The sequence below is a fragment of the Nicotiana tabacum genome, chromosome 18 (genome assembly GCF_000715075.1).
Source record: "Nicotiana tabacum cultivar K326 chromosome 18, ASM71507v2, whole genome shotgun sequence".
Taxonomy (NCBI): domain Eukaryota; kingdom Viridiplantae; phylum Streptophyta; class Magnoliopsida; order Solanales; family Solanaceae; genus Nicotiana; species Nicotiana tabacum.
The window spans coordinates 38345398-38360666 of NC_134097.1; the positions used below are offsets into that span (position 1 = coordinate 38345398).

The 15269-nt window shown below is 36.2% G+C and overlaps 1 protein-coding gene across 1 annotated transcript; it reads right to left on the bottom strand.

Annotated features, from left to right (window-relative positions):
• Nucleotides 1-9628: 9628 nt before the first annotated feature.
• LOC107832754 (protein SMALL AUXIN UP-REGULATED RNA 51-like) lies at nt 9629-10646 on the bottom strand. The gene has a single exon (XM_016660629.2). The coding sequence runs from the start codon at nt 10565-10567 to the stop codon at nt 10070-10072; it is 498 nt and encodes a 165-aa protein (XP_016516115.1). The 5' UTR covers nt 10568-10646; the 3' UTR covers nt 9629-10069.
• Nucleotides 10647-15269: the final 4623 nt, after the last annotated feature.

The window sequence follows — 15269 nt, forward strand, 5'->3', positions numbered from 1 at the left end:
AACTTTCGATAGTCCATACAAATTCTCCAGCCTGTGATGGTTCTTGTTGAGATCAATTCAATGTTGTCATTTGTCACAACCGTCATGCCACCCTTTTTAGGAACACATTGCACTGGGCTCACCCAGCTGCTGTCAGATTTTGGGAAAATAATTCCCACATCCAACCACTTTATCAACTCCTTCTTCACCACTTCCTTCATGTTGGGGTTTAGCCTCCTCTGATGTTCCCTGGAAGGTTTGTGCCCCTCTTCTAGCAGAATCTTGTGCATGTAATAGGCGGGGCTGATCCCCTTAATGTCTGTCATGGTCCACCCCATGGCAGTTTTGCACTCCTTTAGTACCTGTAAAAGTTTTTGAACCTGCACATCTAACAAACTAGATGAGATAATAACAGGTAATGTGGAGTCAGGTCCCAGAAATGCATACCTGAGGTGGGCTGGCAATGGCTTTAACTCCAGCTTTGGTGGTTCTTCAATGGATGGCTTAGCTGGAGGAGTTTCTCTCTTTTCTAAGTGCAAGGGCTCAAACTCTAGATTTCTCTCCCAGAACCCTCTACCTTCCAATGCCAACACCCATTCCGCCAAATCCTCACTATTCACTTCATCTAAGTTCATCAAACATGCATCAAGGTGGTCCTCAATTGTCAACACCTCATCATCAGACTCTACAATTACATCCACGGCATCAATAAGAGAGCAATTGGCGAACTCGCTTGGTCGCCTCATAGACTTCTGCACATTGAATGTTATTATCTCATCATTGATTCTCATTTTGAGCTCCCCAGTCTCACAGTCAATCAGAGCTCTCCCCGTGGCCAATAATGGTCTTCCTAAGATTATAGGAATCTCTTCATCCACTTTGCAATCCAAGATCACAAAATCTGCAGGAAACACAAATTGTCCCACCTGAATAAGCACATCATCAAGGATACCGAATGGACGGTTCACAGTCCTGTCGGCCAGCTGCAACAATATGGAGGTGGGTCTAGCTCTCCCAATGCCCAACCTCTTATAGATAGCCAGGGGCATAAGATTAATGTTGGCCCCTAAATCACATAGTACCTTAGCAAAGGTGAAATTCCCAATAGTGTATGGAATTGTAAAGCTACCTGGATCAGACAGCTTTTCAGCAATAGGTCTCGTTACCACTGCACTACAGGTCTGAGTAAGTGTAACCGTAGCCAAGTCTTGAAAATCAAATTTCTGGGACATCAAGTCCTTCATCATTTTTGCGTACCCAGGCATCTCCTTTAAAGCTTCAATCAGTGGAATATTTACCTGGATTTGTTTGAGCATTTCAAAGAACTTTTTATATTGCTCCTCCTTTTGATGCTTGGCCAGCCTCTGTGGAAAGGGTGCAGGAGGTCTCTTCTTCCCAATCACCTAGGACTTCTCTTTATCAGCTACTATTTCAACTACTAGCTCTTCAACTAGCTCAGCTACTTTCTCGGTCTCCTGCTGAATGTTCTTTTCTTCCTGAGCAGGCTGGACTGTCACCTCTGTCAGTATCGTAGACTCATCCAGCTCAATGGGCACTGGAATGAATGTCTCAGCTTGTATATTTTCTCGAGCTCTCTCTTGTTCTACATCTAGATCCCTGCCATTACGGAGACTCACCGCCATCAGTTGCTTTGGGCCCTGATCTTTTGGATTAATCTGGGTGTTTGCAGGTAATGTCCCCTAAGGACGATTGTTCAGAGACATTGAAATTTGGCCCAATTGCACTTCAATATTTTTGATTGTTGCGTTATGTGCATCTACTCTTTCATTTATTTTCGCATTGGACCCAATAACCTGCTGCATCATTGCTTCAAGTCTCGTGAACCCATCTTCTTGCCTTCCACCATGCTGTTGCTGAGGTGGGGGATACCCTTGCTGCTGATTGTTGTACCCCTGTGGCCTTGGATAAGGTGCCATATTGTTGGGAGGTCTCATACCTCCCATGCTTCCAGCGTTGTACTGTGGCTGAGGTGGTCTGTATGGCTGCTGAGTTTGCTGACCCCAGTTCTGATTGCCCTGTTTCTGGCCTCCATAGTTTGACACATAGTTCATGTCTTCAGGGTGCTAATGATGATGATCATGTTCTGCATTCCAAGGATTACCAACTGGCTGACTAATGCAAGATGTGCACAAGCCCCCCATTGGTAGTATCTACAATGTGCACTTGTTGTTTCTGCCCTGATTCCTCCACCTTTTTGGTGAGGATTCTCATCTGTGTCAAGAGGGTCACCACATTTTCAGCCATGGAATTTGATGGGTCAAAAGGCACTGAGTGCACCACTGGAGTGATAGGTGCATTCCTCGTCGTCCACCCCGAATTCTGAGCCATTTTGTCAAGCAGACTCTGACCTTCTCTCCAAGTTTTGCTCAAAAATGGCCCACCAGCTGAGGCATCTACAATGTTCTTCATGCTATCTGATAGTCCCATGTAAAATCGTTGTCCCAACATCTGATCTGGAATACCATGGTGTCGACATATAACCAATATTCCTTTAAACCAGCTCCATGTCTCATGCAGTGTCTCCATTGGTTTCTGTTTAAAGCTCACGATCTCATCAATTTGTTGAGCTATTTTATTGGGCGGGTGGAACTTGATGTGAAATTGCTTGACTAACTCATCCCAAGTTTCTATAGAGGTTATGGGGAGTGAGTATAGCCAGACTTGAGCAGCTCCTGTCACCGAGAATGGAAATAATAACAGCCTGATTGCTTTCGGAGTTACGTTGGGTTGCCTTTGAGTTTTGCAAATCGATAGGAAGTTCTTCAAGTGTTGTTGAGGATCTTCGGCTGGTGTCCCAGAAAATAGTCCCTTGTTTTGCAGCAAGTGCAACATGTTGTTCGTGATCTGGAACGATTCAGCTTGTATCACGGGCACAATAATGGCAGTGGTCAGATTGTCAGTTGTGGGTTGTGCCTAGTCATATAGTGCAGCCTCAGGCACAGGAGGTGCCATATCTCTGACGTTTCCGTTGACGTTGTCTACGTCACCCATGTCAATTTCGAGTTTGTGTGTTTGATGAAGTTGTTGAAGTCTTTTGTTGGCACGGTTCAATATTCGGAATGTTTTCTCGGGGTCTGAGAGTCCTTCGAGTAGTTCTCTAGTCCTCGTAGAGTTTCTAGGCATACACCTGTGCAACCACGTCAACAACCGTCAAAAATTTCAATCAAAAATTTGGTGTAGAGAAAACTGACTACACTAAGAATTTTTGTATTTCTATCAATGGTAATTGATAATTCCGTTAACTCCCCGGCAACGGCGCCAAAATTTGATCACGCCCAACTATGCCTTATAAAAAGGACCCTGCGGACGTTGCAAATATAACCTGAGTATTCTGCCCAGAGTCGAATCCACAGAGAGTTAACCTATCAATCACTATCTTTATACCCACTAAACTCTTGAGAACCAATTTCCCCAAACGTTTGAATCACAGTTGATGGTGTCTTTAATAACTAAAATTGCAAGTAAATAAACAGCTGTAAACTAAGGATGTTAAGGTTGTAAACAATAATGAGAAAACGCTAAGGTAATGACTTCACCTATTGATGGAATCCCTTCTGTTTATGCTTCATACAAATTGACCAACACCTCTCTATCAATCATGAACGCTCATCTTACCGTAAATCTCTCCCGAGTAATCACAATAATATACTCAATGCACTCTCCCGAGATACACTCACTAGCTCCAATTAACACGGTTCACTTTAGATTGCACTCAAGGCTTCGTTATCTCTAATCCCTCCTTTAAACCCGCAGTTATAGATCCCTCTTATACTTTGGGAGTAGTGTTGTTCAACAATAACCTAAATATGCACTCTCTCCCGAGTTATGCACACTAAATAGGCACAGCTAATTGAGGATCTTGTCAATTAACTACAACATGCACAAAGTTTAATAAATAAAGATTGAGACTAGCAATTTGTATTCACATAAACAAGAAGTTCATCCCCCACTAGGTTCCATCAAAACCTTAGACAAAGGATTTAGCTACTCATAACTATGGGTAAACAAACTAAAACAATATTCATCATAAAACTTGCAAGAAAAATCAAAGAAAAGAAGAAAGATATTTTGGGTGATCTCTCACAATTGTTTTTTTCTTGCCAAAATACTCTCCCAATCTATACATGCCTCTCTTGGGCAAATTCTAGTGTTTAAAATAGGGTTTTGGGCTAAAAATCCCGTGTTTTGCACTTTAGTCCCTGAAGTTCCCCGCCTCCGCCGCGGTTCTGCCGCGGTCGCGGTCAAACCGCGGCCAAATATGCTCTCTGATTCTCACCTTGTCTGCAGCCATCTTCTACCGCGGTTCTGCCGCGGTCGCGATGGAACCGCAGCAGTACTCTTTCAGTTCTGATTTGAGCTGTTTCGCGTGGTTTACTTGACGGAATTTTATGATCGGCCTCTTTTTCTCCATATTTGATCCCAAAAGTACTTCATAGCCTTCTCTGGTCATATATAACCTGCAAAGCATGAAAAACACTAATAAGAGCATTTTGTTATCACTTTTATCATCCAAACTATACAAGAAGGTGGTTATTTAGGGCCTAATTATAGTTAAATTCACCTATTATCAATGTATTCCATGGAGCTCACACCATAGATTAGGATCCCTTTGGCTAGGATCAGACCGAATTAGTTTAGGGAACCTAGACTCCTTTATGTTCCTCATAATCGATACTAGTTCTACCAAGCTGATGTTAAAGTTATAGTCGGATAATCGGGGATACGTTGAATCTCGGGATGCCTATGCTTCTTTTTCTTACAAAATGCTGCTACTCCAACCACGATCCATTCTTCTATCGGAAGAAAACTTATCCGATGATTGAAAACCTTTATTCATTGCCCATCAGTCTCGTAAGGGTGAAAACGACCTCTAGAAAAAATCTCTGATCTGCATCAACATCAGCTTTAAACCTTTCCTGATTCTGATCTCAATTGCGTCCTTTGGAAGACACCAATGAGCCCAATTGATCATCTTCTATTCTAATCTTTTACTCATAGCAGTTGTGGACATCTGTTCATGTGGTTGCCTGAAATTCTAACAAGCTTTCCTTCAGTTTCTTGGAGGCATCGAAGCTGAACGGGTTGAGACCCTTTGTAAATGCTTCTGCTTCCCACTCATCCGATACTGCCGGTAACAACATCATTTCCTTCTGAAAACCGGATTACAAACTCTCATAATAGTTTGGATTCTCCTTGGGCTATTCTAAATATATCTGCCTTTCTTGCTTAGACCTTTTTTGCTCCATTATAAGCTTTAATAAAAGAATCTACAAGCATTTCAAAAGAATCAATGGAATGCTCAGGTAAAAGTGAATACCAAGTTAAAGCACCCTTCGTGAGGGTCTCGCAAAATTTCTTCAACAAGACAGATTCGATCTCGTGTTGCGCCAAGTCATTTCCCTTTACAATCATAGTGTAGGTCATGATATGTTCCTGTGGATTTAAAGTCACATCATACTTCAGAATATTCAGCATCTTAAACCTTTTCGGAATTAACTCTGAGGCCGCATTTGGTTTGAACGTCAACTGCATATACTTCTTGGAATCCAGCCCCTTTAGCATCGACGACACTCCCAGGATATGATCTATCCGAGCATGGAATTCTTTAGCATTTTGGTCTATTCGTTCATTAATTTCCCTTATGAATCTCATGAGCTTGGTTTTGAAAGGGTCGTTTGTGTTGTTGTCATTCCCAGATCTGCTACTAGTACCTCCTGCCTCGTTAAAACCTAACTCCTATGGAGCATCGTTACCAGTTCTTTGAACTGTTTGATTTGCAGGGACACTGGGAGGAATATGAGCTCCTCCATTAGAATTATTGGAAGCAACCGATAGCGCCTGCTTCAATTCTATCATCACCTGGTCTTATCTTGAAAGGTGAACCATAATTTTCCTTTGGTGCTCTCTCAAAATTTTGACCGTTTCAACAACGTGTTAGTCATCCGCATCATCGGGAGTTGGACTCCTCACATGCTGATGATTTTGACCTTCGCGAACTGGAGTTGTTTCATCTCCTTTATTGCGGGTTTCGCTAGTTGAATCATCACGTTGGAACACATCCTCACGTTCGTTGTGTGCTCCAACATTATAGGATTGTTGACACCGTTAGCTGCCATATATAATTTTTCTTATGCTAAGAAAGGATCAAAATTTGTTAGTATAGATGAATGGATCAAAGCAATTATACAAATGTCTATGCCCCACGGTGGCCACCAAACTCTTTATCCGTAAAATGGTACAGTTGAATTTGTAACGTGGTTTATAGACATGTGAATTAATTTGACACAGAAATATGAAATAGATAAGAATAAAATCAATATTATGAAATAACTTAAAGGAAATACGAGTCTGGGTATGAATTTAGCTTCTCGGATAGTAATAACAAGAACTACATATTAAGAATAAGGCAAAAGAGCAATTTGATAGAATAAGAGCTGAACTTTTTTTGTGCAGAGAATCTTTCCTATTTATAGTTCTATTCAGGAAGACAAGATCCCCAAATTAAGCTCTTCTTGAATGAGAATAAAATCACTATTGATGGTTGTATAACGGTTGGTCTTTAATATAGAAATTTTGTGTAACGGCTGCTCATTGAATGTTGCCTTTTCCAACAGATGTCTTTCTTCGAAGTCTTTGTTATCGGTTCTCATGTCTTCGGAACTCACCTAGCACCGGTCACATGCTTGTATCTGATGCCAACTATTTACTGACTAACATTTTACATGTCTTCAGTTCCACATGTCATCACATCATTCGTCTAACTGTCGCTAACTAATTTTACCCCATACCGTTGGTATGTCCCGAAGAATGTCTCGAAAACTCTATATTTAGTTTTCAATCATTAGGGACTCATGACTTAATAGCGAGTTTAGCTTATGAAACGTTTTGATATTTAACTCATAATTCAGCTATACCTTAAAAATTAAAGACTTGATTTACCTTTATTAATGTGCTGAGTTCAGTTGAGACTTTCAATTAGCTAATACAGGGTTCACTCAATAGTTATACAGTTTGGATGTCAATTACGTTCCATCCTGATTTGACGGTGTGACATGAAATAAGCATTACACGACGACACATAGTCTTTCAACTAATATTGAATTTTTTAAAATTTTAATATGAGTATCTCTTAATTAGTTTTCATGTTAAGTCAATCGAAACTATTGAAGATGAAATATAATGCCAAGAGAGGTTGTTATAATCATTTCGATTTGACAGCTCTTTTGGTATCCTGTAATATTATGTTGTCTAATTAAATACTCCTACTGATAAAACACCCAAACGTAATCAATAAGAAAGTTGTACGAATTATTAGCAGGCAACCCACAAAACAGTAGGTTGAAATAAAGCAAAAGACAACTAATAAAAATTATATAGTTGAGTGATAAGTATTTTTTTATCTTTAATAAAAAATCTTGGATCAAATTTTGAGTATGAAGTCATCTTTTTTTTTTTGTGAATGCATCACCCTATTGTAAGATTTTTCGGTACAAATTTGAATTTAGTCGAGTCCAATGTAGGCATATGATATAGATGGAAAATAAATAAATAAATAAATATAAAATAAAATATAAAAAAGCAAAGGACAAGTGCAATGTGAATCTATAGTTGAAAACCAGTAAGGATAGTACAATATGTTAAGGTGATGCTATGACAAAGCAAAGAAATAATTAAGGTCCAGACAAATATATGGGAATCTTATGAAACACTTGAGCTAGTTGGGGAAATTTTAACTGAAAAAATAGAAGTACAGCATGTGGACAATTTTTTAGTTAGAAAAAAACTACTACTTATTACTATACTAATCTCTTTTTTTCATTTTTGAATTGCAAGTGCATTTAGGCATCACCTGTCAACATTGTCTACTTCTATTTGGGAATCTTGCCAAACTTTTGATTCATGAAATCTGGTGATACTTTTATAGTACTTGGAAGGAGTACAGGTTGTATAATGCATAAACTTTGAGCATATATAATATTTTATAAATTTTCACCCCCTCAAATCAATGTCAATATTACCTTCACGAACCCAAAAAATTCTTTAAAGGTGTACAAACTTAAAAAAATAGAAATATTTCCTCACAAATAATAGTTCAATATATAATATATACATTTAAAGTCTAAGATTTTATTTATATACACAGTTAATTTTTTGAATATTTCGATGAAAGGTGGTAATCACACTTAGTAAAAGGTGGTTTCACCCCTGCCTTCACCTAATGTTAGTACCAAGTTAAATTTAGTGAACATCGGAAGCAAGTAAGTATTTTTTGACTATACTCATATCTCAAGAAATGGCAGTTGCAATTTACGAGAAGCAGAAAATTGATATTGATTTTTCAATTATTTAAAAATAAATTCACATAAGTAAACCAATATAAAAAGTATTATAAAATAGAAGTATCTTTGCTAAGATGAAATAAAAGGTGGTTGTAGTTTGTGGAGTTTGATTTTAAATAAAGTTGGGTAACTTTAAACTTGCATTGGACCTGAGGACATTATTATCAAAAGGTCAGGATAATATAGGATAAGAAGAATATGACACATTTTTATCTCATTCATTCTTCTATCTTTATCAAAGATGTATCAAATATCTAAGTCCTATGGAGGTCAGACTGTTGCTTTCTTTTCTCCTAAAATAAGAAAAAGAAATTGGCCGAGGATTTGGAGGAAATGATCTTTACATACTCACTTAAAATTTAAACAAACAAAAAAATTATTCTAATAAAGATTTTCACTATTATTTTCACAGATCCCCCGTGTTATAAAAGAATCATTATTAGAACAACATTTGTAACGAACGATAAAATTAAATTATTTTCTTTGTTTACTAATTAACAGAAATTATAGTGATATTTTGAGACCTCCATAAGAAGAAGAAAAATAGGAAAAAAATGAGCAAATTAAAAGTTAAAACTTCCAATAGTTACTTGTAATTATTTTGTACGACATCAACTGCTTCAGAATATTATAAATAATTATATATTTTAATTAATTGCATAAGACTCTAAATTGATATTAGCATGCTGGATACTAGTTTTATTACCATAAGTCCATAACCAATTGATTAAAACCATTCAGATACTCAGAATCTCAAAGTCACTTGAAATCTGGATTCTAATGGAATCCAACCAAATAAAGGAAAATACATACACGAAGGTGGGGAGGTCGAGTAGTAGAGTTGTAGATTAGGCGGTGATTGAGCGTTTTTCTTCGTTGTTCTGACTAGTCTGATGGTGTTTTATATAGGACTGCGGTTATTGTTCCATCACATTTTCTATTTTTTGTTTATTATTATTATTATTATTATTATTATTAATTTTTTTTACTTTTATTTTATATTTTTTTCCAATTTTTATTATTGCCATAGTTATTGTCCTTCCCACTTATTTGTTGTCACTTACGGTGCTGATCTTATTTGTATGTTTTCTGCTGTTGTTACAGATCTTTCGTTTTTGAGCAGAGGGTCTCCCGGAAACATCCTCTATCTACCCTAGGGTAGGGATAAAGTCTGCGTACACTCTACCCTAGTGAGATTATTACTGGGTTGTTGTTGTTGTACATAGAATCTCAACGGAAAATAAGATCCAACCAAAAGAATAGGAATAACACCAAGATTTTTCAAATACTAAAGTCAATATGAATATTTCATTAACTCAAACTACTTTTGTTTTTTTCATCATCGTCATAATAATGATAATAATACAATAACAATCATCTGCCTCTCTATCACCACCACCAGAACAAATATTAATTGTCTGGGAAAAATAGCACTAAAAAAAAAAATTCTCCCACATCTCATTGGAACCCAGCAAAGCTTCAGAAATTAAATTCTGGGCTCAAGGATGGTTGAAAAATAAGAAAAATAAAATAAAGAAAAAAAACCTATAAAATAAAGAAAAAAGAAAACTGCCTAGGTCAGGTAGCTGTGGACCCCCATTTACCGATCCACCACCATTTACAGTTATTTAAAAGAAGAAAAAAAACCTAACCCTAGGGAGCTTCCTCCTTCAAGAACCGAACCGGGGAGAAACAGAACGGAACCGGGCATTGTTAGAATAAAAAACCGTTTAAACCCTAGCATTCTGCAGAAGAGGAGCAAAACCATGGGAAGCAGCTTCTTTGCAAGACTGATCTAAAGATTCAAACCCAACTTCAGAAATCAGCTTAACAAGCTCATCCAAACCCAAATGACCGAACCGTTCCTCATCCCGGTCCAGTAACCTTAAAATCTCCGAAAAGTACTCGACTTCACAAGGCAAAACTAACCCACCCGTCCTCTGGTACCCGAATTCCTCCTCTGCCTTGTCCAGCAGCGAGATGAACACGGGGAGGTTCAAGAACCGGGTGGGGATAACGAACCGGCGGCGTTCTGGCCCCACGTAAACCGCCAATGATCCTGAGGGAGTACGACTGTCCGAACCGGATAATGCCGGTTCGTCTGAATCGGATGAGGAGTACGAGAGGACACCGCGGCGCTTAAGGGACTTGTTTTTCCAGCGTTTGACGACTTGTTTTAGCCTCACGATTTGAGTAATCATGTTTCCTTTCTTAATGGCGGACGCCATTGATTATGAATGAAGCTTTTGCTCTTTTTTTTCTCTTTCAAATATTTTTAGAGAGATGAAGAGAGAGAGAGGAACTTTGACGAAGAGGAGTTGGAGATTTATAAAGGGAATTAAAGACTTCTGAGCTGGCTAATAGGGGTGGTGGGGGCTAGTGGGGTAGGGGGTATGTGGAAAAAGTGTATACTAAATTCCATTGAGTTGTTTTCTTGTACTCATTTGATTTGACCAAGATAGTCATCCGAACATAATACCTTACCAAAATCGTGAACCAGTTAGGGATTGTTTGGTTGACTGTATTATAATTAGTAGATCGCCTTTTTTAAGGTTTCGTACCACTACTCCTTTAACTAATACGCGAATTGCTCAAGAATTTTTTTTGAACTCGGATTAAAATCGTGGGGCATAATTAATAGATACTCCATCCGTTCCAATTTATGTGAACCTGTTTGACTGGGCACAGAGTTTAAGAAAAAAAAAAAAACTTTTGGAATTTGTGGTCCTAAACAAGTCGAAATGGGACCCAGAGTATTTGTGTGATTATAAATGCTTCTCATTAAGGGTAGAGTTGTAACTTCAAACTAAATTATTACCAAATTTTGAAAGGGTTCATTCTTTTTGGAACGGACCAAAAAGGAAAGAGGTTCACATAAACTGGAACAGAGGGAGTATAATATTTGGTTAGTCGTGTAAAAAAATAATTATTTGTATAATTAATGTAACATTCAAGTTCTAATACTAGTAAGAGAAAAAGGCAAATATCCTATGAGGTTTCTAATACTAGCAAGAGAATAACGTAAATATATTATGAGAAATAACTAACAATGAAAACCATCTAGAATGGAGAAACAATTATGGCACTCCAAACGAAATTCCTACTATACGTATATTCGTTGTTAATGAATCTCCATTGATGTCTTCCTCATTATCTTCTATTATCACAATCTAATGTTAACTATATATTATGTTTTTTTCATATAGTTCACATGATAGAGTAGACCTCGCTGGATAGCAAGTTAGCAACGACGACTGGTCAAAACTTATGGCATCGCAATTCAAATTGTGACATTGTAACCATTCAATTATTCCTAAGTAAACCTAAGAGATAGTTTTTGCTTGAGCCTAAAACGTTACTATGAGGAAAAAGAAAATAAAATTGATGAAAATAAAAAGAAGGAAATGGGAAGCGTAATTCTGTATTTCAAGAATTCAAATCCTTAAAAAATTGGCACTCTTTTTCAAAAGAAAGTATTTTAAATAAGTTATCAAAATAAATTTCATTAGATAAAAATAGAGAAGTAAACGTAACTGTAGTTCTTTTAGTCTGTTTATGTAATTGTTTGCTTTCATTCTCAATAGTCAATATAAGGATGGAATATCAAATAAATTTCATTGGTCAACAATTTCACATATACTAAATCCATCAAAATCAATTAGCAATGCAGCATAATAACCACAAAAAATATATATAATACATTAAAAATTTAAGAAAATTAAAAACTCACAAAAATAAAATATCTAGATTTTTTTAATACATAATGCAATAGTTCTAAAGTTACTAAATGATAAAAATCAACTCTAACGTCTTATCTTTCAAACGATTAATATTTTAAAAAATATTATCTAACTACACAATTTATCTCTCTATAAGTTAATAATTGACAAACTCCATAAATACTGTAATTTAAACAATCCCTTTTTTTGGTAAAAGAATTATCTATTTACTATGTGGCTAAGTTTTGCATCTTATTTTTTTATTTACTTTGAATATGAATTAACTTTTCCGTACTAATATTTATTTTAAAATCTAAACAAAGTAAAAGTAATAACTAGAGTAAATCTTACTGTCTGAATCCAACAGATAAATTTTTTTCAAGCGGCATTTTCTCAATACGCCACTTGACTTAATATCAAATTTGACTACCTCCTTTTAAATATAATATAAATATAGATTCTAAAACTTATCTCAATTGATCCAATTTGTATTTTATTTCAACTTCCTCTACGCCCATTGACTTACTTTTCATAATGAAACAAAAAAAAAAAAAGGAATACTTCTGCTTTCATTTTGATTTCAGTAATTAATCATCACTTTTTCTTAATTGACAATAAACTCGTTAATTTCACTTATTTGACATTAAAAATAATATTTAATTAATATCACTATTATATTAGTTTTACTCAGATCATTTATTTGATAATATAAACCTTTTTTTTTACTATAGTGAATTTGGATTAAAGATTACTTAAATATACACTGACCACTAATTTTTGACTCAAAATATTACTTATATACTAAAAGATTAAGTATATTTTAAAATTGCAAAGGATAAAGATAAGAAGTTATAGTCATTTTATCTTAGGAAACGTAGGCTAGCTTTAAATTTAACTTTATTTTTATATTTAAATAATGATATATCAACTTTGAAATTGCTAAGGATAAATATGAGAAGCTGTATTCTTTTTTTTTTTTTTGAACAATAAGGATATTATATTAAAAACTAAACATCCAACATATTACAAGATATTAGTAGTGCCTTGGAAGGCATCATTGTTTCCTAGGACAGCCAACTTAGTACAGATAGTAGTAGAAACATATTTAACAGAAAAAACTTCCTCTAGATCCTTTTGATATTTTTTTATCGCCAGTTTTGGTGGGGTTGCCAAAAGAGTAATTTTATTTATGTTGGTCTGCAGTAATGCCATTCTTGCCAAGGCATGCGCCACCTCATTTTCTTGTCTGAAGCTATGCCTGAGTACCACCTGACCCTTCTCCCTTGCTTATTGCATCAACCACCTGCAATCATAGACTAATTTTGTGTAAGCAGGATGATCATTTTCTAAGATATTAAGGACCTCCAATGCATCTGTTTCTATTTCCACTGGTACCAAGTTGTGCTCTATTATTACTTGAAGACATTCTTTCAAAGCTTGAAGCTCCACTTGTATTGCTAAGAGTGTTGCAACATTTTTGTGGAATGCCATAATCCAGCTCCCTGTATTGTTTCTTGCTACACTACCTACTCATCCTTGGCAATTGTTTGCACTGAATGCTCCATCTATATTAAATTTGAGTCATCCTCTTGGTGGTTTAAGCCATTATATTTTAATAGATTTTTGGGTCGTGCTATTCATACCTTTTTCTGTGAGTAGATTATGTTCTAATGCATGCCTTATGATCGAATTCCAATTCAGGTTGCAACTAGTATTATTATGGTTATTGTGATTTCTATTTTTCCATATTTACCATATTGCAAACGGGAAGATTCTGCCCACTGAAGATATTTGTGATGGAAAGTATTGCTCACTTCCTTGATTTGGTCTATCTAGTGAGTATAGGATGTGACATTGTTAAAGCAAATACCATATTCCCTCCAAAGGTGTTTTATAGTGTCACATTCCCAGAAAATGTGATGGATTGTTTCTTCTTGATGCTTACAAGTATGGCATATAGGGTTAATATTAATCCTTATTTTAGCTATATATGCTCTAGTGAGAATCCTATTATGGTAGCATTTTAAGATAAAAAATTTTATTTTGTTAGGACAACGTAATTTTCATATCTAGTTAAAATCTTTTAGGTATTCCCCATTTTTGTCGATAATTTTAAAGTAGGATGAGGCTGAGAAGATACCATTTGAGGCTAGGCTCCATATATTATGAATATTATCAGTAGATGGAGAATTATAGGTACCAATAGCATTAATGTTGTTTATAATGCAAATTGGTAGGTCAAAAGATAAGTTAGAGAAGTTCCATTTGTTCCCTTTCCTTAGTTTACTAATTGTCATTTTATTCGTTAAGGTTTAGGGGGCTTTCAATAACTTTTTTAAGATTTGTTACATTTGGAATCCAGTTTGACTCTCAAATGCTAAGAGAGCTGTTTTATTAATGTCCCATCTAGTGCCTATATTGCAATAGTACCATCCCCTCAAAATACTTTTCCATATAAAGGAGGGTTGATTTTTATTCTTGGTATTTGCATATTTACTAGCTATGATTTGGGTCCATAGAGATTTAGTATTAATCAACCTCCATGCTAGACTAGTAAGAAGTGCCAAGTTTTTACTCCTAGCCTTTTTAATTCCCAAACCCCCCATGCTTTTGTTCCCTTTCCTTAGTTTACCAATAAACTTCCATGCTACACTAGTATGAGAAACTGTATTCACCAGATCTCAGCTAAAAAGATCTCGCTTTAAAATCAAAAGTTTAAACTTCATTTATCAGTTTTAGATTTTATAATTTAAAATATTTATCCTAATCCTTATCATATTTATCCTAAGGCGAGTGATTTGAACCAAGTGAAGTGCATCAAAAACAAAGAAGGTAGAGTTTTGTTGGATGAGGGGCTTATCCGTCATAGATGGTAGATCTACTTCCACAGTCTCTTGAACGAGAAGGGGGACACGAGTATTGTACTAGGTGATTTGGAACTCTCCGGGAGTCATTGTGACTTTGGTTATTGTAGGAAGATTAGAGTTGATGAAGTTGCGGGGGTTATGCGTAAGATAAGCAGGGGAAAAGCGGCCAGGCCGAATAAAATTCCGGTGGAGTTTTGGAAGAGGGCAGGCAAAGCAAGCTTGGAGTGGCTCACTAGGTTATTTAATGTTATTTTTTGAACGAAGAAGATGCCCGAAGAGTGGAGGTGGAGCACGATGGTTCCTATAGGCAAAAACAAGGGTGATATCCAAAATTACAATAACTA

Excerpts from the sequence above, each read along its gene's own strand:
- LOC107832754 (XM_016660629.2), bottom strand. The coding sequence starts at position 10,567 with ATGGCGTCCGCCATTAAGAAAGGAAACATGATTACTCAAATCGTGAGG.